Here is a 24,493-nt window from a genome sequence, read left to right as displayed (position 1 = left end):
CCGCGAACCCCGTCCCCATGCAGCTCTCTACTTCCAACTCTTTACCAAAATACACGTTCTCGCCACAAACCCTCAATCAACTTGATAACACCGGCAAACTCCCTTGGAGAGCCATCCAGGCTATAAGTTCAAAGGAGATGGCACTCTAATGTAAATGGCAGCACAGCTCCCGTCATCTCTTTCAGAAGAGTTAAAACTTGGAAAAAAAACTAGAGAAACATTCCCACCAAAAATGTAACCAAGTCCCTTTTGGCTCACTGCCTCTCCAACAAACCCCAGCCCCAATATTATACCAACGAGAAAGCTGCAGGAAAGTGATATGCAACACCCCAGATCTTTCTTCCAGTTTATCATATAAGATAGCTTCCATTTAGGATTATCAAAAAGCAAGACATAAAGATTAGAACGGCTACCCCTGTGAACTTTTAATGCGATAATAAAAGGTGTCGTCGGTGCATGCATATTCAAAAGCACCTGACCTCTACCTATATAATGGCTTTTTTTTCCAAACTTCTGTTTATTGGAGTTTAAGAATATAAACAGTAACAACTGCAATGAACAATATTATGACTGTGAGTATTGTTTAAGGATAATGATTATAAATAACTGAATTCCTATATGATGTTTTAATTGCGAATAAACCACAGAAATCCCTTTGGTGGGACTAATACAATTTACTGCTTGGTGACTGAAATTTAAAATTATTTCATAAATGTATTCCATTTCTGTATCAAATATAATCGAAATATTTTGTTTAAAACCATAAAAATAATTTTTTAAAATATGTACAAGATTTACAAGATAATTTCAACTGCACTTGTTTCACTAACAAATGGCAATTCTCCTCCGATTCATCTACAGAACATTCTACTATGTCCAGAATATCTATAATTAGATCTTTCATTTTTTCATTAACAAAAATCCAAAGTTCAGAACTAAAACTACTGTATATATATATATATATATATATACACATCACTTACTCATATAAAACTTTTATAAGGATATTGCTCAGAAATAAATATTTGCCTAATGAGAGAGATTTTCTAACCTACCTCTAGATCTTTTTCTGAGTCGAATTCTTCCAGATTCTGGAAAGTGCTGGAGTATATCTCAAGTGCTTTTGAATGGAAGAGCATCTCAACAGTTAGAAAGTCTGAGAAAATTTTCTGTGAAAAAACAAAACTATTAACCATTGTCTCCTCCCCTGAAGTGACCAGTGACTAAGCCACAACCCATGTCGATCAATTTCCCCTTCAACCTCCCCTCAATGTACAGTGAGGTCCATGACCAGATGGCTCCATCTCATAAGTGCATTCATGAATTTGTATTTCTAGTTTCTTTGGGACCCCCAGAACCACAAGTCTACAGATGCAACAGAGAAAATGCAGAACTGAGTTTATCTTGTTGGGCAGACTGGATGGACCATGCATGTCTCTTTCTGCCGTCATCTACTATGTTACAATCCTGCTTATAATCGAACGAGAAAAACGCCCAAGTTCCGACCTAAATCGGGAGATGGACGTTTATCTCACAAAAACGAATAACGCGGTATAATCAAAAGCCGAATTTGGACGTTTTCAACTGCACTCCGTCGCGGATGCGGACAACGTTGATGGGGGCGTGTTGAAGGCGTGGTGAAGGCGGAACTGGGGCGTGGTTATCTGCCGATCAGAGATGGGCGCCTTTCGCCGATAATGGAAAAAAAATATGCGTTTTTAGCAAGAATTTAGGGCACTTTTCCTGGACCTTGTTTTTCCACGAATAAGGCCCCAAAAAGTGCCCTAAATGACCAGATGACCACTGGAGGGAATCGGGGATGACCTCCCCTGACTCCCCCAGTGGTCACGAACCCCCTCCCACCACAAAATATGCCGTTTCACAACTTTTTATTTTCACCCTCAAATGTCATACCCACCTCCCTGGCAGCAGTATGCAGGTCACTGGAGCAGTGGACTTCAGGCAGGTGGACCCAGGCTCATCCCCCCCCCCCACCTGTTACACTTGTGCTGGTAAATGGGAGCCCTCCAAACCGCCCCCCAAACCCACTGTACCCACGTGTAGGTGCCCCCCTTCACCCCTTAGGGCTATAGTAATGGTGTAGACTTGTGGGCAGTGGGTTTTGAGGGGGATTTTGGGGGCTCAACACCCAAGGGAAGGGTGCTATGCACCTGGGAGCTGTTTTACCTTTTTTTTTTTTTTGTAAAAGTGCCCCCTAGGGTGCCCGGTTGGTGTCCTGGCATGTGAGGTGGACCGGTGCAGTACGAATCCTGGCCCCTCCCACGAATAAATGTCTTGGAGTTATTCGTTTTTGAGCTGGGCGTTTTCGGTTTCCATTATCGCTGAAAAACAAAAACGCCCAGCTCAAAAAAAGATAAACGTCCATGTTTTTTCGAAAATACAATTTCGGTCCGCCCCTTCACGGACCCGTTCTCGGAGATAAACGCCCATGGAGATAGGCGTTTCTGTTCGATTATGCCCCTCCATGTAACTGGCTCAATCATTCCCTGATGACATCGTATTATGGGATGGGAAGTGAGATCAGAGAGCAGCTGTTGATGTAACTCCTTTTTTTAAATTTATTTAACTTTTTTTTTTAACCAACTGTCTTAAAAGTCTTTTAGCTGGAGGGAGGAGTGCTTGCCTTCTCTCAGTGAACTTCCTGCTGATATATTTAATCTTTTTCTACAGTTACAGCACCATGTAGGTAGCTGGTAATGTCCAGCCTACAGCAGTTCTTCCTCATGGGGGTTATTTTATAAGAGCGTGTCATAAAATACACATGTTTTATAAAGGCAATATGGATCCCAGAACTAACCCCAGTGAATTTACAGCTGCTCTGAAGACAGGTGCAAATATATGCATGCATTCTATGTGTTTTTGCATGTTTAACAAAGTGTATGAATACATTGCAACTCCACCCATAAGAATTTCTATGCGCAGAACTCGCAAGAATGGTGATCATGTTGTAATGGCATATATCTGTGGACTTGTCAGAACACATATGTGTGTGTGCATATTCTCCTGTGCAATTTCATAACAGACATTTTCTACACATAGAAGATTTTTACACAAAGAAAATGCCATATGAAATTACCCCCATCATGCATTAAATAAAGTATGCCTGCTTTAAATTTACATATGATAATCTCCACCTGAATGTCTTTCAGTTTCTGTTTTTGGAATTCATCAATGGTCTCTTCTAGTTGCTGGGTGGTGCGGTTTGCATCCACCGATGCTCTGTGCACTTCAGACTCTGCCTAGAAATGGTAACAGAAAGATGGAACCCAGACATAGCAAACAGTTAGTTCTGAAGCAATAAATGCCAACTTTAATCCACTGTATTGAGAATGGAAGTGTCGTATGAGACACACATTTATTTATTGCAATTTATTAACCACCTTTTTGAAGAGACTGACCCAAGGCGGTGTATAGTAGGTACAGTTTAACATAAAACGAACCATTTTTTTAACAGCACAACAATAGTAAAATAACCAAGAATAAATATAAATACAATAAGTGAGGTAAACTTGAAAACAGTAAATTGAAACCTAATAATAGAACTACCGTGAAACAGTATAAAAAATATACACATTTAACAGCTCTGGAATTCAAATGCCAGAGATATAATACAATGTTAGCATAATATTAATGATACACCTAATCAGCATGCATTAGAACATTCAATTAATATTTATTTATTTGTTGCATTTGTATCCCACATTTTCCCACCTATTTGCAGGCTCAGTGTGGCTTACATAGTACCGTGATGGCGATCGCCAATTCCGGTAAGAGAAATACAGAGTGGTCTAGTGTTAATGTTCATAAATGACAGAGTATATTAAGTATTCAAGGAGAGAGAGTTAAGTTTTGTCCAGTTCTGGTAAGAGTTTCGATTGTGTTGCAGGGTTCAGGTTGGATCATTCTGGTATGCCCTTATGAACAGGTTGGTTTTTAACGATTTCTGGGAGTTTGTTAGTTCGTGCATTGTTTTCATGAGTTTGGAAATGCATTCCATAGTTGCGTGATTATATAAGAGAAGCTGGATGCATACGTTGTTTTATATTTTAGCCCTTTGCAGCTAGGGTAGTGGAGGAGTGGCCTAGTGGTTAGGGTGGTGGACTTTGGTCCTGAGGAACTGAGTTCAATTCCCAGCCCAGACAGCGCCTTGTGACTCTGGGCAAGTCAGTTAACCCTCCATTGCCCGCCGCATTGAGCCTGCCATGAGTGGGAAAGCACGGGTTACAAATGTAACAAAAATAAATGTGTGTGCTGACCTTTTTGTGTTCGTGGTTGGTAGGTCTATAAGGTCTGCCATATAGACTGGGGCCTCACCATGAATAATTTTATGAACCAGGATGCAGACTTTGAACGCTATTCGCTCTTTGACTGGGAGCCAATGTAATTTTTCTCGTAAGGGCTTGGCACTTTCGTATTTCGTTTTTCCAAATAGGAGTCTGGCTGCGGTTGTTTGGGCAGTTTGATGCTAAAGATTTTCTACAATACGGCTTACCATATAGCTGAGGGACCAAGAGCAGATACATGATGGGATCAAGATGCGTGGTTGATGGTGACATGATGAATGTGAGATAAAATGTGACTCAGTGGTACACTAATTTAAACCTACTTCAAAGCAGTTCTCCTACCTTGTAGTTCAGTCCTGTAACATAATGCCCACAAATCATGACTCTGCTAAAACTGTGTTTTTAATGTGCAAATGTTCCTTTCTAATAACTGTGACTTGTTCTGGTTGCGTAACTTATGAAATTAATTAACGCCACTAGCCACTGAAGAACACAGCCACTCTAACCACCTCTGGATGTGGGATGGAATCTGCAGAGGAAATGGGTTTGCAGCCCCACCTACCAATTTAACTACATTTACCATCCTACAAAATACATCTTGTATTTTGATTATTTATTTATTTGGATTTATTTACCTCCTTTTTGAAGGAATTAACTCAAGGCGGTGTACAATAAGAATAAATCCAACATGAGCAACAGACAATTACAGCAGTAAAAACATTCAAATAACAATACAAAGTACGGCATAGTATACTACTTACAATGTTAACACAATACGTAATACAACATTTTAATAGACAGTGTAGGGTATAAGCAACGATGGAACATATAGATAGGTAAGAGAGTAAGATGATTTAGAAAATAAGGTGACTAATTTAAAGAAAGTTGCACATGACGTCACAGAGATTAAATATTATCTCAGCTAGGGTAGGAGTGGATAAACATGTCCTGCTGCAGCTTGTGTCACTCCTTGTGTGTGTGAGTGAGATTAACAAGTTAGTTATTTCTTCCATTAAAGGCTTGGTTGAAGAGCCAAGCTTTCACCTGCTTCCTCAAGTAGAAATAGTCTTTCAGGCAGTGCATTCCAGAGTGTGGGGGCTACACCGGAGAAGGCTCGCTTGCGGTATCACATCATGTAATCTCTTTTGGAGAGGGTGTGGTTAGGGATACTCCTTGGGAGGACCTTAGTGTCCTTGGAGGTGTGTAGAGGATCATCCTATTCTTCAGGTACTTGGGGCCGTTCCCTTTAAAGGCCCTGAAGAGCAGACCTAGAATTTTAAATTTAGCCCTGTATTGTACTGGTAGTCAGTTTGTAATCATTTTGCCATGTTCTTTAAACAAAAGATAGTGTAAATTGGGGTGATCTGAAACATGAGCAGCTGTCTTATGAGGCAAATATTAGTGACAGTGACAATGGAGTGATAGATGGACACAACCCATTAGTCTGGACTGGTCTGGTATAGATGACATTAGCCAGCGAGCATGTTAAGAGGTGCAGAGGGAGGACTATTGATAAGGTTGGTAGGGTGGGTGAATAGTTTTCTGTGGACAGGGAAGGTCCCAGCTTTACCTAAATGAAGAATAATTTACCTGTTGTTAAAAACTCAGATGGACCTAGGCAGGGCCGTGCCAACACGGTAAACGATGTAAGCATGGCAGGAAGGCGCCATCCTCTGGGGGGTGCCCCGCCGCACCATGCTTACCTCGCCCTCTTCTCCCCAGATCCTTTTCCTTTTTTTGTTTAAATTTACCTCTGTCCGGCGGCAGCGTAGCGTTAGTGAGAAGGAGGCGGCGCTCCCCCGCCCCGACGTGTCAGTCTTCCCTTCGCTCAGTTCCGCCTTCTTCTGACATCAGAAATTACTTCAGAAGAAGGCGGGACACTGAGCGAAGGGAAGACTGACATGTCGGGGCGGGGGAGCGCCGCCTCCTTCTCACTAACGCTACGCTGTCGCCAGCCAGAGGTAAATTTAAACAAAAAAAAAGGAAAAGGATCTGGGGAGAAGAGGGCGGGTAGTGTAGCGATCGTTTTTGGGGGGGGGGGGGCGGCGCGGGGCCAACTGCAGGGGGGCGCCGGAGACCCTAGGCACGGCCCTGGACCTAGGTGAAGTGGTGAAATATAGACCAGTTGCTCATTTACCACTCCTGGGCAAGAGTCTAGAACCAATGAAGGAGGAGCATCGGCTTTCAAGGCTTTAAAAATCAGAGTCAGAACCCTGAACCTGATCAGCCAGTACAAGGGAAGCCAATGCAAATCCCTCAAAGCCAGAGTAATATGGTCAAAGTTTGACAAACCAGACAAGAGCCTCATGGCAGAATTATATGGAAGAATTGATAAGCTACATGATGTATTAAATGGCAGCACCCCTCACGTTTTTCTGTATTTGTTGCTACAAAGCGATGTTGTTCGGTCTTTCAGGTGATTCCCTTGTTTTGTTATGATATTGCTTTATTTTAAGAGTTGAAAGTTATTACTGGTTTTTTTTCTCTTTATGCTTATTTGACCTATAAGTGCATTCACTCTGCCGCTCCCCAGTACCTCTCCACTCTTGTCTCTCCATACCCCCCCCCCTCGGGTACTCGGTTCTGCTGATAAATCTCTCTTATCTGTTCCCTTCTCCTCTACTGCTAATTCCAGACTCCGTTCCTTTTATCTTGCTGCACCTCACGCCTGGAATAAACTTCCTGAGCCTGTATGTCTGGCCTCCTCTTTGGCTGTTTTCAAGTCCAAACTTAAAGCCCACCTCTTTACCACTGCTTCTGACTCCTAACCACTGCACACTTACCCTGTCCTTTTATCCTCACCTCTCTTTATTCCCTTACCCTTAATTGTTCTCTCTGTCTGCCTGTCTTATCTAGATTGTAAGCTCTTTGAGCAGGGACTGTTTTTTTTTTGTGTATGGTGTGCAGCGCTGCGTATGCCTTGTAGTGCTATAGAAATGATAAATAGTAGTAGTAGTTTCTCAACCCAATCTTCGGGACACACCAAGCCAGTCTGGTTTTCATGATATCCACAATGAATATACATGAGATAAATTTGAATGCACTGCCTCCATTGTATGCAAATTTTTCATGCAGAACGCCTGGTCTAGAGAAAGCTGTAGCACTGCAATTTTCAGAGTTTGGGGCAAAATGGGTTGTTTGAGTACACTTCAATCAGGCTTCACAGAGAGGGGTGTTTTTGATATGGTGTTAAAGTTGGACTTTGGATGTTTTGCGCTAAAACGTCTCAAATCCAAATAGGAAATATGACCATTTTCAAAACAGCACAGTGTCTTCTTTTTTTTTTTTTTCAAAAATGGTCACATGCAGGATGTTTTCATGCTCTGTGTGTTTATCTTTTTGGGCCATTTTGGGAAAAAAAAAAAAAAAAAAAGGTCCAAGTGAAAAAGTAGAAAATCAAACCATTGGGATGTAGGAGGAGCCAGCATTCTTCTTAGTAGACTGGCCACATAGACATCCCAGGACAGCAACGGGGCACCCTAGGGGGGGGGGGGGGCACTGCAGTGAACTTTATATAAAAGCTCCCAGGTATACATTTCTTGTCACCCTTGTCACCTCTCGTTTAGACTACTGCAATCTGCTTCTTGCTGGCCTCCCACTTAGTCACCTCTCCCCTCTCCAGTCGGTTCAAAACTCTGCTGCCCGTCTCATCTTCCGCCAGGGTCGCTTTACTCATACTACCCCTCTCCTCAAGACCCTTCACTGGCTCCCTATCCGTTTTCGCATCCTGTTCAAACTTCTACTAACCTATAAATGTACTCACTCTGCTGCTCCCCAGTATCTCTCAACACTCGTCCTTCCCTACACCCCTTCCCGTGCACTCTGCTCCATGGATAAATCCTTCTTATCTGTTCCCTTCTCCACTACTGCCAACTCCAGACTTCGCGCCTTCTGTCTCGCTGCACCCTACGCCTGGAATAAACTTCCTGAGCCCCTACGTCTTGCCCCATCCTTGGCCACCTTTAAATCTAGACTGAAAGCCCACCTCTTTAACATTGCTTTTGACTCGTAACCACTCGCCTCCACCTACCCTCCTCTCTTCCTTCCCGTTCACATTAATTGATTTGATTTGCTTACTTTATTTATTTTTTGTCTATTAGATTGTAAGCTCTTTGAGCAGGGACTGTCTTTCTTCTATGTTTGTGCAGCGCTGCGTATGCCTTGTAGCGCTATAGAAATGCTAAATAGTAGTAGAAGTAGTAGTAATCTCACCATTACCCCCTTGTACTGTATGCTGAGCCCTCCAAAATCCACCAAAAACCTACTTTACCCAACTGTACACCACTACAATAGCCCTTATGGGTGAAGGGGTCACCTATAGGAGGACACAGTAGGCTTTGGAGGAGTGCGAGAGGGCTCACACTTTCCACCACAAGTGTAACAAGTAGAGTGGGATATAAGCCTGGGTCCTCCTTTCTATAGTACACTCCACTGACCACTGCACTACTCCAGCAACCTGCTTGCTGCTGTAATAGACCTGGCTATAAAATCTGAAGCTGTCATAGAGGCTGGTAAGTAATATTTCTAATCACATCTTCAGGGGGTGGGAGGGGGTCAGAGAACACTGGGGGAGTAAGGGGGGGCTCATTCCTGATTCCCTCCAGTATTCATCTGGTCATTTAGGGCACCTTTTTGTGTCTTATTTGTTCTAAAAACAGGTCTAGACCAAAACATTGAAGTTTCAGCCCTAGATGGTTTTCATTTTGTTCCATTACGGCTGTAAACCATCCAAATATTAGGAATGCCCTAAGCCTACCCCGACACATCCCCTTGCGATTTGGATGCACTGTAGATGAATTGCATAGATAAACATTTGCAAAATAGGTTTTGAAAATACCGATTTGGGCATTTTGCGAAGAAATTTGTCTGAATGCTGCTTTATGATACTTTTTGGACGTTTTTCCCTTTTGAAAATGAGCCCCAGTGGCTCATAGTATGGAAACCCTGATATGATCTCTTTTAGATGATTAGAATAGGGAACTGGGTCAAGGTTCAAACACTCTAGTCATTCTGCTTCAGTTGTCAGCCACATTGGACACAATTAATCTTGAAATCAGTTTAACTAGCACCACTGATTATACACCTGTCTATTTTGGCCTGTTTTTAAATGAACCCCTTCATCTGTTTAGTGACCAAATATCACTGCTACATATATAAGTGCTGGCTCCTTCTCAGACAGATCAAATTTGCCCATTTAGAAAATTAAATGGCCCAATTTTATCTGTATAATTGCTGAAAATATGTACCTAAGCAAATTAGACATTTGCCATCTGCTGGCAAAACACACAACTCACTTTGAAGATTGGGCTGTATGTCATTTAGAAAGTAGCTGAAGACGTAGTTTTTCTCTGGGGTACATAGTTGACAGGTTTGAGTAAGGTCTTTACTTTTTTTTTTATTAAATTTGTACCCCACGCTTTCCCACTTATGGCAGGCTCAATGCAGCTTACATGGGGCAATGGAGGGTTAAGTGACTTGCCCAGAGTCACAAGGAGCTGCCTGTGCCTGAAGTGGGAATTGAACTCAGTTCCTCAGTTCCCCAGGACCAAAGTCCACCACCCTAATCACTAGGCCACTCCTCCACTGTTGCTACTATTTGAGATTCTACATGGAATGTTGCTATTCCACTAGCAACAATCCATGTAGAAGTCGGCCCTTGCAGATCACCAATGTGGCCGCGCAGGCTTCTGAGTCTGACATCCTGCAGGACGTCAAGACTCACAGAAACAGAAGCCTGCGCAGCCTTCTACATGGAATGTTGCTAGTGGAATAGCAACATTCCATGTAGAATCTCAAATAGTAGCAACAGAACCTCAAATAGTAGCAACATTCCATGTAGAATCTCCAATAGTAGCAACATTCCATGTAGAATCTCCAATAGTATCTATTTTATTTTTGTTACATTTGTACCCTGCGCTTTCCCACTCATGGCAGGCTCAATGTGGCTTACATGGGGCAATGGAGGGTTAAGTGACTTGCCCAGAGTCATAAGGAGCTGCCTGTGCCTGAAGTGGGAATTGAACTCAGTTCCTCAGGACCAAAGTCCACCACCCTAACCACTAGGCCACTCCTCCACTGTTGCTACTATTTGAGATTCTACATGGAATGTTGCTATTCCACTAGCAACAATCCATGTAGAAGTCGGCCCTTGCAGATCACCAATGTGGCCGCGCAGGCTTCTGAGTCTGACATCCTGCAGGACGTCAAGACTCACAGAAACAGAAGCCTGCGCAGCCTTCTACATGGAATGTTGCTAGTGGAATAGCAACATTCCATGTAGAATCTCCAATAGTAGCAACATTCCATGTAGAATCTCCAATAGTATCTATTTTATTTTTGTTACATTTGTACCCTGCGCTTTCCCACTCATGGCAGGCTCAATGCGGCTTACATGGGACAATGGAGGGTTAAGTGACTTGCCCAGAGTCACAAGGAGCTGCCTGTGCCTGAAGTGGGAATTGAACTCAGTTCCTCAGTTCCCCAGGACCAAAGTCCACCACCCTAACCACTAACCACTAGGCCACTCCTCCACTGTTGCTACTATTTGAGATTCTACATGGAATGTTGCTATTCCACTAGCAACATTCCATGTAGAAGTCGGCCCTTGCAGATCACCAATGTGGCCGCGCAGGCTTCTGCTTCTGTGAGTCTGACGTCCTGCACGTACGTGTAGGACGTCAGACTCACAGAAGCAGAAGCCTGCGCAGCCTTCTACATGGAATGTTGCTAGTGGAATAGCAACATTCCATGTAGAATCTCCAATAGTAGCAACATTCCATGTAGAATCTCCAATTGTATCTATTTTATTTTTGTTACATTTGTACCCTGCGCTTTCCCACTCATGGCAGGCTCAATGCGGCTTACATGGGGCAAAGCGAATGCTACATACCTGTAGAAGGTATTCTCCGAGGACAGCAGGCTGATTGTTCTCACTGATGGGTGACGTCCTCGGCAGCCCCTCCAATCGGAATCTTCCTAGCAAAGTCCTTTGCTAGCTCTCGCGCGCACCGCGCATGCGCGGCCGTCTTCCCGCCCGAAACCGGCTCGAGCCGGCCAGTCCAGTATGTAGCAAGACAATACACTTCAAGGGAAGACACAACTCCAAAGGGGAGGCGGGCGGGTTTGTGAGAACAATCAGCCTGCTGTCCTCGGAGAATACCTTCTACAGGTATGTAGCATTCGCTTTCTCCGAGGACAAGCAGGCTGCTTGTTCTCACTGATGGGGTATCCCTAGCCCCCAGGCTCACTCAACACAACAACCATGGTCAATTGGACCTCGCAACGGCGAGGACATAACTGAGATTGACCTAAAAAATTTACCAACTAACTGAGAGTGCAGCCTGGAACAGAACAAACAGGGCCCTCGGGGGGTGGAGTTGGATCCTAAAGCCCAAACAGGTTCTGAAGAACTGACTGCCCGAACCGACTGTCGCGTCGGGTGTCCTGCTGCAGGCAGTAATGAGATGTGAATGTGTGGACAGATGACCACGTCGCAGCTTTGCAAATTTCTTCAATGGAGGCTGACTTCAAGTGGGCTACCGACGCAGCCATGGCTCTAACATTATGAGCCGTGACATGACCCTCAAGAGCCAGCCCCGCCTGGGCGTAAGTGAAGGAAATGCAATCTGCTAGCCAATTGGATATGGTGCGTTTCCCTACAGCCACTCCCCTCCTATTGGGATCAAAAGAAACAAACAATTGGGCGGACTGTCTGTGGGGCTGTGTCCGCTCCAGGTAGAAGGCCAATGCTCTCTTGCAGTCCAATGTGTGCAACTGACGTTCAGCAGGGCAGGAATGAGGACGGGGAAAGAATGTTGGCAAGACAATTGACTGGTTCAGACCTTTGGCAAGAACTTAGGGTGAGTGCGGAGGACTACTCTGTTATGATGAAATTTAGTGTAAGGGGCCTGGGCTACCAGGGCCTGAAGCTCACTGACTCTACGAGCTGAAGTAACTGCCACCAAGAAAATGACCTTCCAGGTCAAGTACTTCAGATGGCAGGAATTCAGTGGCTCAAAAGGAGGTTTCATCAGCTGGGTGAGAACGACATTGAGATCCCATGACACTGTAGGAGGCTTGACAGGGGGCTTTGACAAAAGCAAACCTCTCATGAAGCGAACAACTAAAGGCTGTCCCGAGATCGGCTTACCTTCCACATGGTAATGGTATGCACTGATTGCGCTAAGGTGAACTCTTACAGAGTTGGTCTTAAGACCAGACTCAGACAAGTGCAGAAGGTATTCAAGCAGGGTCTGTGTAGGACAAGAGCGAGGAGCTAGGGCCTTGCTGTCACACCAGACGACAAACCTCCTCCACAGAAAGAAGTAACTCCTCTTAGTGGAATCTTTCCTGGAAGCAAGTAAGACGCGGGAGACACCCTCTGACAGACCCAAAGAGGCAAAGTCTACGCTCTCAACATCCAGGCCGTGAGAGCCAGGGACCGGAGGCTGGGATGCAGAAGCGCCCCTTCGTCCTGCGTGATGAGGGTCGGAAAACACTCCAATCTCCACGGTTCTTCGGAGGATAACTCCAGAAGAAGAGGGAACCAGATCTGACGCGGCCAAAAAGGAGCAATCAGAATCATGGTGCCTCGGTCTTGCTTGAGTTTCAACAAAGTCTTTCCCACCAGAGGAATGGGAGGATAAGCATACAGCAGGCCCTCCCCCCAATCCAGGAGGAAGGCATCCGATGCTAGTCTGCCGGGGGCCTGAAGCCTGGAACAGAACTGAGGGACTTTGTGGTTCACTCGAGATGCGAAGAGATCCACCAAGGGGGTGCCCCATGCTTGGAAGATCTGGCGCACCACTCTGGAGTTGAGCGACCACTCGTGAGGTTGCATAATCCGGCTCAGTCTGTCGGCCAGACTGTTGTTTACGCCTGCCAGATATGTGGCTTGGAGTACCATGCCGAGACGGCGAGCCCAAAGCCACATGCTGACGGCTTCCTGACACAGGGGGCGAGATCCGGTGCCCCCCTGCTTGTTGACATAGTACATGGCAACCTGGTTGTCTGTCTGAATTTGGATAATTTGATGGGACAGCCGATCTCTGAAAGCCTTCAGAGCGTTCCAGATCGCTCGCAACTCCAGGAGATTGATCTGTAGACCGCGTTCCTGGAGGGACCAGCTTCCTTGGGTGTGAAGCCCATCGACATGAGCTCCCCATCCCAGGAGAGACGCATCCGTTGTCAGCACTTTTTGTGGCTGAGGAATTTGGAAAGGACGTCCCAGAGTCAAATTGGACCAGATTGTCCACCAATACAGGGATTCGAGAAAACTCGTGGACAGGTGGATCACGTCCTCTAGACCCCCAGCAGCCTGATACCACTGGGAGGCTAGGGTCCATTGAGCAGATCTCATGTGAAGACGGGCCATGGGAGTCACATGAACTGTGGAGGCCATGTGGCCCAGCAATCTCAACATCTGCCGAGCTGTGATCTGCTGGGACGCTCGCACCCGCGAGACGAGGGACAACAAGTTGTTGGCTCTCACCTCTGGGAGATAGGCACGAGCCGTCCGAGAATCCAGCAGAGCTCCTATGAATTCGAGTTTCTGCACTGGTAGAAGATGGGACTTTGGGTAATTTATCACAAACCCCAGTAGCTCCAGGAGGCGAATAGTCATCTGCATGGACTGCAGGGCTCCTGCCTCGGATGTGTTCTTCACCAGCCAATCGTCGAGATATGGGAACACGTGCACCCCCAGCCTGCGAAGCGCCGCTGCTACCACAGCTAGGCACTTTGTGAACACCCTGGGCGCAGAGGCGAGCCCAAAGGGTAGCACACAGTACTGGAAGTGGCGTGTGCCCAACTGAAATCGCAGATACTGTCTGTGAGCTGGCAGTATCGGGATGTGTGTGTAGGCATCCTTCAAGTCCAGAGAGCATAGCCAATCGTTTCGCTGAATCATGGGGAGAAGGGTGCCCAGGGAAAGCATCCTGAACTTTTCTTTTACAAGATATTTGTTCAGGGCCCTTAGGTCTAGGATGGGACGCATCCCCCCTGTTTTCTTTTCCACAAGGAAGTACCTGGAATAGAATCCCAGCCCTTCTTGCCCGGATGGCACGGGCTCGACCGCATTGGCGCTGAGAAGGGCGGAGAGTTCCTCTGCAAGTACCTGCTTGTGCTGGAAGCTGTAAGACTGAGCTCCCGGTGGACAATTTGGAGGTTTTGAGGCCAAATTGAGGGTGTATCCTTGCCGGACTATTTGCAGAACCCACTGATCGGAGGTTATGAGAGGCCACCTTTGGTGAAAAGCTTTCAACCTCCCTCCGACTGGCAGGTCGCCCGGCACTGACACTTGGATGTCGGCTATGCTCTGCTGGAGCCAGTCAAAAGCTCGCCCCTTGCTTTTGCTGGGGAGCCGCGGGGCCTTGCTGAGGCGCACGCTGCTGACGAGAGCGAGCGCGCTGGGGCTTAGCCTGGGGCGCAGGCTGTCGGGAAGGAGGATTGTACCTACGCTTACCAGAAGTATAGGGAACAGTCTTCCTTCCCCCGAAAAATCGTCTACCTGTAGAGGTAGAAGCTGAAGGCTGCCGGCGGGAGAACTTGTCGAATGCGGTGTCCCGCTGGTGGAGAGACTCTACCACCTGCTCGACTTTTTCTCCAAAAATGTTGTCCGCACGGCAAGGCGAGTCCGCAATCCGCTGCTGGAGTCTATTCTCCAGGTCGGCGGCACGCAGCCATGAGAGCCTGCGCATCACCACACCTTGAGCAGCGGCCCTGGACGCAACATCAAAAGTGTCATAAACTCCTCTGGCCAGGAATTTTCTGCACGCCTTCAGCTGCCTGACCACCTCCTGAAAAGGCTTGGCTTGCTCAGGGGGAAGAGCATCAACCAAGCCCGCCAACTGCCGCACATTATTCCGCATGTGTATGCTCGTGTAGAGCTGGTAAGACTGAATTTTGGCCACGAGCATAGAGGAATGGTAGGCCTTCCTCCCAAAGGAGTCTAAGGTTCTAGAGTCTTTGCCCGGGGGCGCCGAAGCATGCTCTCTAGAACTCTTAGCCTTCTTTAGGGCCAGATCCACAACTCCAGAGTCGTGAGGCAACTGGGTGTGCATCAGCTCTGGGTCCCCATGGATCCGGTACTGGGACTCGATCTTCTTGGGGATGTGGGGATTAGTTAGTGGCTTGGTCCAGTTCGCAAGCAATGTCTTTTTGAGGACATGGTGCAAGGGAACAGTAGACGCTTCCTTAGGTGGAGAAGGATAGTCCAGGAGCTCAAACATTTCAGCCCTGGGCTCGTCCTCCACAACCACCGGGAAGGGGATGGCCGTAGACATCTCCCGGACAAAGGAAGCAAAAGACAGACTCTCGGGAGGAGAAAGCTGTCTTTCAGGAGAGGGAGTGGGATCAGAAGGAAGACCCTTAGACTCCTCGTCAGAGAAATATCTGGGATCTTCTTCTTCTTCCCACGAGGCCTCACCCTCGGTGTCAGACACAAGTTCACGGACCTGCTTCTGCAACCGCGCCCGGCTCGACTCCGTGGAGCCACGTCCACGATGGGGGCGTCGAGAGGTAGACTCCCTCGCCCGCATCGGCGAAGCTCCCTCCGCCGACGTAGTCGGGGAGCCCTCCTGGGAGGTGGCCGCAGTCGGCACCGCACGCGGTACCGACGTCGGGGACCTCACCCCGGGCGATGGGCCAGCCGGCGCCACGCTCGACGGTACCGGAGGCGCAAGCACCGCCGGTACCGGAGGGGTAGGGCGCAACAGCTCTCCCAGAATCTCTGGGAGAACGGCCCGGAGGCTCTCGTTCAGAGCGGCTGAAGAGAAAGGCATGGAGGTCGATGCAGGCGTCGACGTCAGAACCTGTTCCGGGCGTGGAGGCTGTTCCGGGCTGTCCAGAGTGGAGCGCATCGACACCTCCTGAACAGAGGGTGAGCGGTCCTCTCGGTGCCGATGCCTGCTGGGTGCCGACTCCCTCGGCGACCCAGAGCTCTCGGTGCCGACGCGGGGAGGGGACCGTTGTCGATGCTTCTTCGACTTCTTCCGAAGCATGTCACCGGAGCTCCCCGGCACCGACGAGGAGGACGTAGAATCCATCCGTCGCTTCCTCGGGGCCGAGACCGAAGAGGGTCGATCTCGGGGGGGCTGTACCGCAGGAGCCCTCAGGGTAGGAGGAGACCCACCCGAGGGCTCACCGCCACCAGCAGGGGAATGGACAGCCCTCACCTGCACTCCACTCGATGCACCACCGTCCGACGACATCAGGAGACGAGGTCCCGGTACCACCGACGTCGATGCAGCTATCCGATGTCTCGGCGCCGATGCAGAGGGCCGATGCCTCAATGCACTCGATGCACTGGCAGCCAAGGATGAAGGTCTGGACGCTGATGACGTCGATGCACACGATGACCCCGGTGCCGATGCCGACGAAGAGCCCGAGAACAAAACGTTCCACTGGGCTAATCTCGCTACTTGAGTCCGCCTTTGTAAGAGGGAACACAGACTACAGTTCTGGGGACGGTGCTCGGCCCCAGACACTGAAGACACGAAGAGTGCCTATCAGTGAGCGAGATTACCCGGGCGCACTGGGTGCACTTCTTGAAGCCGCTGGAAGGCTTCGATGTCATGGGCGGAAAAATCACGCCGGCGAAGTCAAAATCCGAAATGACGAATTTGGAGCACCAAAACTTTAAGGGAGAAAAAAAATCTCGACCGAGGCCGAAAAGAGGCCTACCCCGACGATGAAAGAAAACTTACCGGGGCAAAACTGGAAACACGGGAAGGGGCAAACGAAACCCAAGGGGGTTTCCGGAGCACTTTCCGAACGAAATGAAACTTTTCTGAAGAAAACACGTCGATTTAGATAACGGACGCGCGAGGTCGACTCTCCGGGGCTCGACACGACAAAAACACAGCCGTACCGAGTGCGGACGAAAGAAGACTGGCCGGCTCGAGCCGGTTTTGGGCGGGAAGACGGCCGCGCATGCGCGGTGCGCGCGAGAGCTAGCAAAGGACTTTGCTAGGAAGATTCCGATTGGAGGGGCTGCCGAGGACGTCACCCATCAGTGAGAACAAGCAGCCTGCTTGTCCTCGGAGAATGGAGGGTTAAGTGACTTGCCCAGAGTCACAAGGAGCTGCCTGTGCCTGAAGTGGGAATTGAACTCAGTTCCTCAGTTCCCCAGGACCAAAGTCCACCACCCTACCCACTAGGCCACTCCTCCACTGTTGCTACTATTTGAGATTCTACATGGAATGTTGCTATTCCACTAGCAATATTCCATGTAGAAGTCGGCCCTTGCAGATCACCAATGTGGCCGCGCAGGCTTCTGCTTCTGTGAGTCTGACGTCCTGCACATACGTGCAGGACGTCAGACTCACAGAAGCAGAAGCCTGCGCAGCCTTCTACATGGAATGTTGCTAGTGGAATAGCAACATTCCATGTAGAATCTCCAATTGTATCTATTTTATTTTTGTTACATTTGTACCCTGCGCTTTCCCACTCATGGCAGGCTCAATGCGGCTTACATGGGGCAATGGAGGGTTAAGTGACTTGCCCAGAGTCACAAGGAGCTGCCTGTGCCTGAAGTGGGAATTGAACTCAGTTCCTCAGTTCCCCAGGACCAAAGTCCACCACCCTACCCATTAGGCCACTCCTCCACTGTTGCTACTATTTGAGATTCTACATGGAATGTTGCTATTCCACTAGCAATATTCCATGTAGAAGTCGGCCCTTGCAGATCACCAATGTGGCCGCGCAGGCTTCTGCTTCTGTGAGTCTGACGTCCTGCACGTACGTGCAGGACGTCAGACTCACAGAAGCAGAAGCCTGCGCAGCCTTCTACATGGAATGTTGCTAGTGGAATAGCAACATTCCATGTAGAATCTCCAATAGTAGCAACATTCCATGTAGAATCTCCAATAGTATCTATTTTATTTTTGTTACATTTGTACCCTGCGCTTTTCCACTCATGGCAGGCTCAATGCGGCTTACATGGGACAATGGAGGGTTAAGTGACTTGCCCAGAGTCACAAGGAGCTGCCTGTGCCTGAAGTGGGAATTGAACTCAGTTCCTCAGTTCCCCAGGACCAAAGTCCACCACCCTACCCACTAGGCCAATCCTCCACTGTTGCTACTATTGAAGATTCTACATGGAATGTTGCTATTCCACTAGCAATATTCCATGTAGAAGTCGGCCCTTGCAGATCACCAATGAGGCCGCGCAGGCTTCTGCTTCTGTGAGTCTGACGTCCTGCACGTACGTGCAGGACGTCAGACTCACAGAAGCAGAAGCCTGCGCAGCCTTCTACATGGAATGTTGCTAGTGGAATAGCAACATTCCATGTAGAATCTCCAATAGTAGCAACATTCCATGTAGAATCTCCAATTGTATCTATTTTATTTTTGTTACATTTGTACTCTGCGCTTTCCCACTCATGGCAGGCTCAATGCGGCTTACATGGGACAATGGAGGGTTAAGTGACTTGCCCAGAGTCACAAGGAGCTGCCTGTGCCTGAAGTGGGAATCCAACTCAGTTCCTCAGTTCCCCAGGACCAAAGTCCACCACCCTACCCACTAGGCCACTCCTCCACTGTTGCTACTATTTGAGATTCTACATGGAATGTTGCTATTCCACTAGAAGTCGGCCCTTGCGGATCACCAATGTGGCCGGCAGCCTTCTACATGGAATGTTGCTAGTGGAATAGCAACATTCCATGTAGAATCTCCAATAGTAGCAACATTCCATGTAGAATCTCCAATAGTAGCAACAGAATCTCAATAGTAGCAACATTCCATGTAGAATCTCCAATAGTAGCACAATTCCATGTAGAATCTCCAACAGTATCTATTTTATTTTTGTTACATTTGTACCCTGCGCTTTCCCACTCATGGCAGGCTCAATGCGGCTTACATGGGGCAATGGAGGGTTAAGTGACTTGCCCAGAGTCACAAGGAGCTGCCTGTGCCTGAAGTGGGAATCAAACTCAGTTCCTCAGTTCCCCAGGACCAAAGTCCACCACCCTACCCACTAGGCCACTCCTCCACTGTTGCTACTATTTGAGATTCTACATGGAATGTTGCTATTCCACTAGCAACATTCCATGTAGAAGTCGGCCCTTGCAGATCACCAATGTGGCCGCGCAGGCTTCTACATGGAATGTTGCTAGTGGAATAGCAACATTCCATGTAGAATCTCCAATAGTAGCAACATTCCATGTAGAATCTCCAATTGTATCTATTTTATTTTTGTTACATTTGTACCCTGCGCTTTCCCACTCATGGCAGGCTCAATGCGGCTTACATGGGACAATGGAGGGTTAAGTGACTTGCCCAGAGTCACAAGGAGCTGCCTGTGCCTGAAGTGGGAATCCAACTCAGTTCCTCAGTTCCCCAGGACCAAAGTCCACCACCCTACCCACTAGGCCACTCCTCCACTGTTGCTACTATTTGAGATTCTACATGGAATGTTGCTATTCCACTAGAAGTCGGCCCTTGCGGATCACCAATGTGGCCGGCAGCCTTCTACATGGAATGTTGCTAGTGGAATAGCAACATTCCATGTAGAATCTCCAATAGTAGCAACATTCCATGTAGAATCTCCAATAGTAGCAACAGAATCTCAATAGTAGCAACATTCCATGTAGAATCTCCAATAGTAGCACAATTCCATGTAGAATCTCCAACAGTATCTATTTTATTTTTGTTACATTTGTACCCTGCGCTTTCCCACTCATGGCAGGCTCAATGCGGCTTACATGGGGCAATGGAGGGTTAAGTGACTTGCCCAGAGTCACAAGGAGCTGCCTGTGCCTGAAGTGGGAATCGAACTCAGTTCCTCAGTTCCCCAGGACCAAAGTCCACCACCCTAACCACTAGGCCACTCCTCCACTGTTGCTACTATTTGAGATTCTACATGGAATGTTGCTATTCCACTAGCAACAATCCATGTAGAAGTCGGCCCTTGCAGATCACCAATGTGGCCGCGCAGGCTTCTGAGTCTGACATCCTGCAGGATGTCAGACTCACAGAAACAGAAGCCTGCGCAGCCTTCTACATGGAATGTTGCTAGTGGAATAGCAACATTCCATGTAGAACCTCCAATAGTAGCAACATTCCATGTAGAATCTCCAATTGTATCTATTTTATTTTTGTTACATTTGTACCCTGCGCTTTCCCACTCATGGCAGGCTCAATACGGCTTACATGGGACAATGGAGGGTTAAGTGACTTGCCCAGAGTCACAAGGAGCTGCTTGTGCCCGAGGTGGGAATCGAACTCAGTTCCTCAGTTCCCCAGGACCAAAGTCCACCACCCTAACCACTAGGCTTATGTTAGATTACAAGCAGGTTACTTAGTAGAGAAAGTCTTTTACTTTGTCTTTTTTCCTGCATACACCATGTGAGAAGTTCTTAACATTGATCAGGACTTTTTTTTTATCTGGTCTAGTTTACTAATGTGTATTACCATATTCGCTGTTAGTAAACAGGTTCCATTGTTTAAAGGGGACCTGCAGTAAATAATGCACATTAACGTGTAATAGTACACACTGGTTGCCTGGATTAAGAAAGGAAAAAGATGCCTATTGGCAACTTCTTTTCTAAAAACACATAGGTGCTTACAAGTCTTTATAAAATACTAGCACAATTATCCGAATGGGTTGATCACTGCTCAAAAACACAGTCTTGAGGAGGAAGATTTTGAGGAAAGATGGCCTTTACCAGTTATTAAGCAAGGCCTTAGAGGTCGTTATTATGAGGGTTTACGACAAGTAGGGGGCAGGGTCCCCTTATAGTCACACACTGGATAGAGGGAGAGAGAAAATAGATGGGGACTATGGGCTAGATTTTCAAGGGGGGGGGGGGGGTTCACAGGGGGAGGAAACTAGGAAACTAGTGGAAAGTTGCCAACTTTGAGAATTACATTATAAATTTCTGCATAGAATGTATATATTTGTAAGCCGCATTGAACCTGCTAATAAGTGGGAAAGCGCGGGGTATAAACGTTACAATACATCCTAGTAAGGAACATAAGAGAGGCAGAAGATCTGTGATGCAAGCACAGCAGAACAAACAGCAGACCAACAACTATAAAAAAAAAGTGAAGGCAAGGATGTTAATTCAATCAAATAATCACGTATGCCTGGCATGGCCACGTTTTGCCACAAGGCTGCGTCACAGGCAAAACTGTAGGGATTCTCTGGAGAAAATCTGGAGGTGTGCTGCAAGGTTGCGATCTGTAACCTGTCGTTAAAATCGTCCATAGTACCTGAAGACTGGAGGGTGGCCAATGTAATGCCGATTTTTTTTAAAAAGTTCCCGGGATAATTCTGCTATATCTGTTTTGAGATACAGCGACCAGAATTGAACACAATACTCAAGGTGAGGTCACACCATGGAGCAATACAGAGGGCATTATAATATTTTTGGTCTTATTTTGTATCCCTCTCCTAATAATTCCTAGCAAAAATCCCCTCTCCTAATAATTCCTAGCATCCTGTTTGCTTTTTTGGCCGCCGCCGCACACTGGGCAGAAGATTTCAGCATTTTGTCTACAATGAGACTCGAGTCTTTTTCTATAGTGCTGACTCCTAAAGTGGACCCTAGCATCAGATAAATATGATTTGGATTATTCTTCCCAATGTGCATCATTTCGCATTTGTTTGCTCTACTATACATCCTGGTAGGGCTCATAAAATGGGGGTGCCCACTGATGGTACTTATAAGAAATGTGGGCACATAGAGAGTACCTGGAAACATTGTGTATGGGTCTGTCTGAAGATCCATAAATTTTGGATCCAGGTATGGGTATATTTGAGAGGTATGCTGGATATTATATTACCTGTGAGTGCTAAGATTAATATGTTGGCTACATGGATGAGCTTTCTTGAGGGAACGCAGGTGCCTGCAAATTTTATACATAAAGCTTGCTTGATGGCATTATATTCTATCTTATTACAATGGATGGAAGACCAGCCTCTAACGCGGATATGATGGTGAAACCAAATGCATGAACTCCTCAGAATGGAGAGGATGTTGGTGGAAAAGACCGGAAAAAAGGCAAAAAAAAAAAAAAAAAAAAAAAAAAAGAGTTCCCTTAAAATATGGACTCTCTTGTTAGCCAGATTGACTATGCAAATTTTAAGAGGTGTATGTGTGTGGTGGGGGGGGGGGGGGGGGGGGGAGGTCTTTGGGAGTTTATATAAAAATTAGGAATCACAAGTCTACTGCATTGGTGAGAATTCTATTGCAATTGTTTTGAGAAATCCTTGTGTTATTCTGATTTGCACATTCTATTATATTTTTTTACTTAATATACCCGAGTGTAACACCCCAGAGGCTGAAATGTAAAAACGCTGAATGCCTAACAAGCCTCTAAAGAATTCCCCTGGCACAGAATAAAGATTAAACAGAAAAAAGTTATAGATCAACCAAGAGAGACTAATGGGCTCACTTCCTACCTGCTGGGAGACTGAGAAATACTGAGGCTAGGGTCACATGACCAGGGCTCTTATTGGCTCTCTAGAGTCACAGTTTTTTTCTCAGTTTCCACCTGCTGGAAGGCAAGCACAACCCATCAGTCCAATCCTGGGCCAGTGCGGAGGAATTGGACTAAAGAAAATACTAATACAAATTCTGCAGAAATCATGGGTAAAATTAACCCACATTCAGGTACACCTACTCTAAAGCAGGTGTAAATGTTCATGTGTACAATGGGCATTCTCATGTGTATTTTATAAAGTATACATGTAAATCATGGCTCCGCCCAAACAGGATGCCTATGTGAGAAGCCCACTTGGTAAAAGCAACAGAGGCACCTAGGAGCCTTTACACACAGAACCAGCCCCTGTGGTGTGCAAATGCAGACGCAACACATTTACACCTGCTGCAAAACTGGTGTAAATGCGTGTGTGTACTCTACACATGTACACGTGCATTTTATTAAAATACTAGCCGTTAAGCCCGTTAAAACGGGTGAGATTTCCAGCTACCCTCCTCGCCACCGCTCCCTCCCCCCTCCGTGCCGGGCCCCCTGCACTGACCTGACAGCGCCTCTCACCTCCGTGTGAAAGCGCTGCAGGCAGCAGCAGATCTCCCGGAGGTGAGAGGAGCTGTCAGGTCAGTGCAGGGGGCCCGGCATGGAGGGGGGAGGGAGCGGCAGCGAGGAGGGTACCTGGAAATCTCGCCCGTTTTAATGGGCTTAATGGAGGGGGGCGGGAGCAGCGGCGGCGGGGATGGGGGGGGAGGGTGGTGCACGCGATGTTCGTTTCCAGGCTCCAGCGTCCGACAGTCTGACTCCGTTTCCCTCTCTGTTTCGCCCTCTGACGTCATCACGTCTTGACGCGAGGGCGGAACAGAGAGGGAAGTCTCTACTGCGCATTTGCAGGTGAGTCGGTCACTTGCCATTTATATGTTTGATGTGCATACATCACATCTCTGTCCCTGATCCATTTAAACTAACCCCCTGGGAATATCTACATACAGGAAACATACAAGGGTGTAACGTTTGTCACTGCATGTGTACCGCCATGCAATCTTATTCAAGGCCATTTCTGCATGTAAAACAGGCTTTGCACACTGAAAACCCTTTACTGAATGACCAGCTAGAAAATCTATCCTCAAGTCACAGTTAAAGGAATATGGCTGATTTCTATTTTGAATGGGGATTTAGCAATTAATGAAGGATAGAGAATTTGAATGTGTATTTTTCTGCATTTTAGTTTATTTTGGATTAAATAATGTACTTGTAAGTCACACTGGGTTGTCTATTTATTTATTTGTATCCCACATTTTCCCACCTATTTGCAGGCTCAATGTGGCTTACATAGTACCGTATAGGCGATCGCCAATATCGGTATGAACAAATACAGAATGATGTTGTAGTAGAGTACGGATCATGTGTTACAGACACGTTAGGGAATCATAAGGGGGAAGAGTTAAGTTGTGTCCAGTACAAGCTTTGGCTTTGTTTTGTTGTAGGGTTAAGGCATTTAAGTTGGATCTTTAGGTTATGCCTTTTCAAACAGGTAAGTTTTTAGTAATTTCCGGAATTTTAGGTGGTTGTTTGTTGTTTTCACGGTGCTTGGTAATGCGTTCCATAGTTGTGTGCTTATATAGGAAAAGCTGGATGAATAGGTTGATTTGTATTTGAGTCCTTTGCAGCTTGGGTGGTGGAGATTTAAGTATGTTCGTGTTGATCTTGATGCATTTCTGGTTGGTAGGTCTATGAGGTCTGTCATGTATCC

General features: G+C 46.9%; 1 protein-coding gene across 2 annotated transcripts in view; it reads right to left on the bottom strand.

Moving 5' to 3' along the window:
• The window catches only part of FAM92B (family with sequence similarity 92 member B), a 68,730-nt gene that overhangs the window by 14,913 nt on the left and 29,324 nt on the right, over positions 1-24,493 (bottom strand). For both annotated transcript variants that reach the window (XM_030202707.1, XM_030202708.1), the window contains 2 exons: positions 3,156-3,260; positions 1,056-1,169 (listed from right to left, as the gene is read on the bottom strand). In XM_030202707.1, the coding sequence (XP_030058567.1) occupies positions 1,056-1,169; positions 3,156-3,260 (219 nt within the window). The remainder of the gene's footprint in view (positions 1-1,055; positions 1,170-3,155; positions 3,261-24,493) is intronic.

The sequence above is a fragment of the Microcaecilia unicolor genome, chromosome 5 (assembly GCF_901765095.1).
Source record: "Microcaecilia unicolor chromosome 5, aMicUni1.1, whole genome shotgun sequence".
In the NCBI taxonomy this organism is placed as follows: Eukaryota; Metazoa; Chordata; class Amphibia; order Gymnophiona; family Siphonopidae; genus Microcaecilia; species Microcaecilia unicolor.
The sequence above is the reverse complement of the archived record's forward strand: the minus strand, read 5'-3'. Positions and strand labels throughout refer to the sequence as shown.